The 4,527-nt window shown below is 47.1% G+C and overlaps 1 protein-coding gene across 1 annotated transcript; it reads left to right on the forward strand.

Moving 5' to 3' along the window:
• The first annotated feature begins 254 nt into the window (after positions 1–254).
• On the forward strand, positions 255–2,068 carry Six6 (SIX homeobox 6). Its single transcript, XM_051196085.1, has 2 exons — positions 255–846; positions 1,842–2,068. Exons 1-2 carry the CDS (start codon positions 275–277, stop codon positions 2,008–2,010), a joined length of 741 nt encoding a protein of 246 aa, XP_051052042.1. The 5' UTR covers positions 255–274; the 3' UTR covers positions 2,011–2,068.
• Positions 2,069–4,527: the final 2,459 nt, after the last annotated feature.

The following is a 4,527-nucleotide window of genomic DNA, read 5'->3' on the forward strand; positions in this document are numbered from 1 at the left end:
AATGGCTGGGGCGCGCTAGTGGCTGCCTTGATTGGCAGAGCTGTCCGGTGAGTGACAGGGGGGTCTCCATGGCGCCCACGTCTCCAATCCGCCCACCCCAGTAGCGGAGCGGGCTAGCTGACTAGCGTGCCCAAGCGGAGCAAGCGCAGCCGAACCCAACCCACAGCTCTTTCCAAGCGGGAAGGCTCCCCCCGACTCTGTAGCCCCCAGCCGCACCCGGCTCAGCCTGCGGGCTTCTGCTGCGTGTCCTGCTGGAGGCGTCCGCGCAGCCTCGATGTTCCAGCTGCCCATCTTGAATTTCAGCCCCCAGCAAGTGGCCGGGGTATGCGAAACCCTGGAGGAAAGCGGCGATGTGGAGCGCCTGGGTCGCTTCCTGTGGTCGCTGCCCGTGGCCCCGGCGGCCTGTGAGGCCCTCAACAAGAATGAGTCGGTGCTGCGCGCGAGAGCCATCGTGGCCTTCCACGGCGGCAACTACCGCGAGCTCTACCATATCCTGGAAAATCATAAGTTTACTAAGGAATCGCATGCCAAGCTACAGGCACTTTGGCTTGAAGCGCATTACCAGGAAGCAGAGAAGCTGCGTGGGCGGCCTCTGGGGCCGGTAGACAAGTACCGGGTAAGGAAGAAGTTCCCGCTGCCGAGGACCATTTGGGATGGTGAACAGAAGACGCACTGCTTTAAAGAGCGCACGCGGCACCTGCTTCGAGAGTGGTACCTTCAGGACCCATATCCCAACCCCAGCAAAAAGCGCGAGCTCGCCCAGGCAACTGGACTGACCCCCACGCAGGTGGGCAACTGGTTCAAAAACCGCCGACAAAGAGACCGGGCGGCGGCAGCCAAAAACAGGTCAGTAGTACTCAGAGGCCTCCAGGCTTGGTGCACACCCGGATGGGGCAGGAAGCGGCTCTTGGGGCGGCGCCCTTACCTGGTGCCTGGATTCAGTGGGAGTTGGGAGTGCCCTCTGTCTTGAGTTTATGAGGTGACTATGTTCCGGAATGAAGTGCAGGTTCCTGGTTCCCCACCATCTTTCTGGTTCGTGGGGCTTTGGGGGTCACTGCAGCAGCTGCCTGGGTCACCAAACCAAGGTGTCGCCTTGGGGGCGGGAGGGCGAGAAAGCTTAAAAACCCAGAATCAATTAGAAATCCAGAGGCCCAAAGCTATTTTTTTTTTTTTTTTTTTTTTTTTGCTAGCGTGGACCTAGGCTCTTATCAAGTGAATCCTATCTAGTTAAGTTTTATATTTATAGGCCGGCTGATACTCTGAAAAGGTTTCGGTTTTTGAGGGTCTCAGATTCTAAGAAGCGGAAGGGGAAAGTCGTGTTTCCCCATCTCAAATCGACCAACCTCGTCTCAAACCGAACAAGCTAGTTGACCCGGCCCATGCTTTTCATTCCAGGCCCAAACTCTCTGAGCAACCTCCAGGCAGCATTTTATTTTTTCTTTTCTTTTCTTTTTTTCTTTGTTTTTTAGCTGGAACAGACCAGATTCCAGGGTACCACCTCAGGCATGAGCCCTGGACAGATGTACTTATCTGTCCCGCTTTGCTCTTTCTGACAATCCCCCAGTAAATCTTCCAACGGAGGGTGACAACTGAGAAAAAAAAAGGGAGGCTAAGAGGGAATTCGTGGTGAGCCGGCATGAGGGAGAGGGAGGCAACTGGAGGGCTCTACAGTGGGGCGGCTCTGTACCCGCCCAAATTCTGTAGCCTCGCCTTCCCCACCTAGTCAGAGTCTGAATGAGAGTAGCTTTGGCATGGAACGGGGCAGAGGCGGGTCAGAGAAAAGGGGGACCTCGTAGCACCTTGGTTTCTTGCTGTGACCATGTCCCTTCCTTCCCCTATAGACTCCAGCAGCAGGTTCTGTCGCAGGGCTCCGGGCGGGTGCTACGTTCGGAGGGCGAGGGCACGCCAGAGGTGTTGGGCGTTGCCTCCAGTCCGGCAGCTAGTCTGTCCAGCAAGGCGGCCACTTCGGCCATCTCTATCACGTCCAGCGACAGCGAATGCGACATCTGAACTGCCCACTCATCACGCTTAGAAACGGAATCCAGTGCAAAAATGAGGTACACAAAAGGAGAGAGAATGAGACTAGCGCTGGCAGAAGCCCGCTGGCCAGGGACCCGCGGGCCTCAGTGACTCTGTCTGCCGCACTGCCAGCCGCACTGCCAGCCGGCTCTAGTTTCCATCGCGACTCGGGGCCCGCGGTGAGGCCTAACCCAACGCCACTTCGCTTTGCTTTTTCTGAAAGATCTGGCTGCAGAGACCTCTTTGGGACGGAACTGCACGCTGAGCGTCTGTCCCCCAATCTCCTGTGGGTATTTCATGTCAAAAGGACGCTGTTATATATGTATAACTTTTGCTTTGAAGTTTTTTTTAAAAAACAAAACAACACATATATATGCTGTTTATTTACTTATTTAAAAGACTTCCACAATAGGTTTCTCTGTAGCTTGGGGAACTTGCTGTTCTAAATGAGCAAGCTCATCGCATTCTGTGTGGAGAAGCCAAATAATAAAACAACTTGGTGGGTAACCTTTCTTAATTAAGGGAGCACCTATCTCAGATTTTTAAAAAGTCAATTTTACTCCCTATTCTAGGTATGAAGGATGAAATCTTATCCAAATAGTCTCACCAACTTCTCTATAACCTTTGATATCTCTCGGTATATATTTTTACATTTCCACTAAGAGATCACTAACGTCCAGCCACGTTGTGTGTGTGTGTATGTATGTATGTATGTATGTATGTATGTATATACATAAACACATACACATTACCACAATAAACCTAGGATTTGGAACACAAGCATGCTGTCTATGGCAGTGTCTTATATTCACCACAAAGGCAATCAAGGTTTGTCCTAATCATTCTTATGAAGTGTTAACAATTTTCAAGAGCAATTTGGGAAGACAAATTCTAGACTCAGTTAATGAATCCTATTTTACAAAATGCAAAGACAAGACAACTTTATAACAATAAAATATGTGTTTCCATTTCTTTTGAGGTCCCCTCCCATTCAAAATTGGTGGCCACCTATGATCATACACGGTAAGCATATAGTACATGTAGAATTGAGCTTTTATTAACAAAAAATAGGAGATGTCAGTAACTAGATCACTTTCTGCCTCAGAAGAGGGTTTTAGACAAGTACATAATTATCAACAAGAGAAATACTAAGACGGGAGATAGTATGCAATTAGGCTATATATTGACCATAAAGCAAAGGTTACAGAGAAATGACCGGCATTTCCTAAATCAATGCTCCACATTCAATATACAACAATTCATCAAGAACGTCATTGTCTTGAGAGTAGCTTCACTTAAAATGTAAAATATACTTAGCATGCACACAAAACCCACATGCGCTCTCACAAAATCTACCACCTTTTTGCTAAGAAAGTAAATGACATCCAGGTTATTTAAGATTTTTTTTTTCCCTAGTGAAATGGATTTCATATTACAAAATTTGACATTTACCTTTAAATCACTTGAGCAGGACTTCTCACTCAGTTGGGGACCTTTTAATTCACTTCTCTGTTCTTAGAAGGTGCTCTTTGGTTCATTTCTGAAGGCAAAACATGCTAAAGTACCAAACACGTGAAAACTGAAGTTGAGAAAGGCAATAAGTGATGATCAAAGCGTAAGTGGAAGCCCAGGACACCAGTAAGGGCTGATTTTTGTTTGTTTCTATAATTCAACTGCTTTGGGCTTTGTAAAATGTGCAATGTTCCTAATCCAGAAAATTCTTGAAAATGGAAACTCATAGCAAAAGAGCACTGGATGGATGGGTTTAGGGTCCTTTTGTGATCAAATAGGCAGCTCCCAAATCAAAAAAAAAAAAAAAAAAAATGTCCTTGTGTGGCCCATGAAAAATTTTCATGGCAAAGCTCTCTCATTTGATTTCTGAAGCCTCAGGTACTTCTTTGGATGCCAAAGGGCAGTCTGGAACTCCAAAGACAAAAAAAGAAAAAAGAAAAAAAACAGAAAAAAAAGAAAAAGAAAAGAAAGAGTATCACTCTCTAGGTCATGTGAGTGACAAGTGATAGAGACTTAAAATTGTCTCCTTAATTTTGTAGCCTTGGAGCCTTGATCATCGTTGGTGTTATGGCTCTAATCCTGGCATTCATGAGGCAGAGGCTGGCAGATTTCTGTAGGCTTGAGGTCAGCCTGGTCTTCATAGTGAGCTCCAGGCCAGGTATGGCTACACACTGAGACTGTTTCAAAAGCAACAACAAATAGCACCCTAGGTTCTCTTGCCTCAGCCTAGTCTAGAGTCAGTCCAGCAAGACTGCATTTTAATTCACGGCTCTCAGTCTTACAACCCAGTTACACCTCATTTGGGCTATGGGGTGATCCAGAATCAGCACAAATTTCATTTTTTTATTTTTATGGTCTCAGGTGTGTATGTGGGGAAGGAGGAAATGCTGTAAAAGGATTTGAGCTTCTAAAATTACCAACCAACAAATGATGCCTGAAAACATCCAGTCTGTGCACTCCGGAAAATAATGTAACACTCGGAGGAACTAAGCTTTC

Source organism: Phodopus roborovskii, unplaced genomic scaffold (genome assembly GCF_943737965.1).
Source record: "Phodopus roborovskii unplaced genomic scaffold, PHOROB, whole genome shotgun sequence".
Classification (NCBI taxonomy): Eukaryota; Metazoa; Chordata; class Mammalia; order Rodentia; family Cricetidae; genus Phodopus; species Phodopus roborovskii.

Excerpts from the sequence above, each read along its gene's own strand:
- Six6 (XM_051196085.1), top strand. The coding sequence starts at position 275 with ATGTTCCAGCTGCCCATCTTGAATTTCAGCCCCCAGCAAGTGGCCGGG. Across the intron at positions 847-1,841 it reads GCGGCGGCAGCCAAAAACAG|ACTCCAGCAGCAGGTTCTGT; the intron begins GTCAGTAGTACT and ends CTTCCCCTATAG.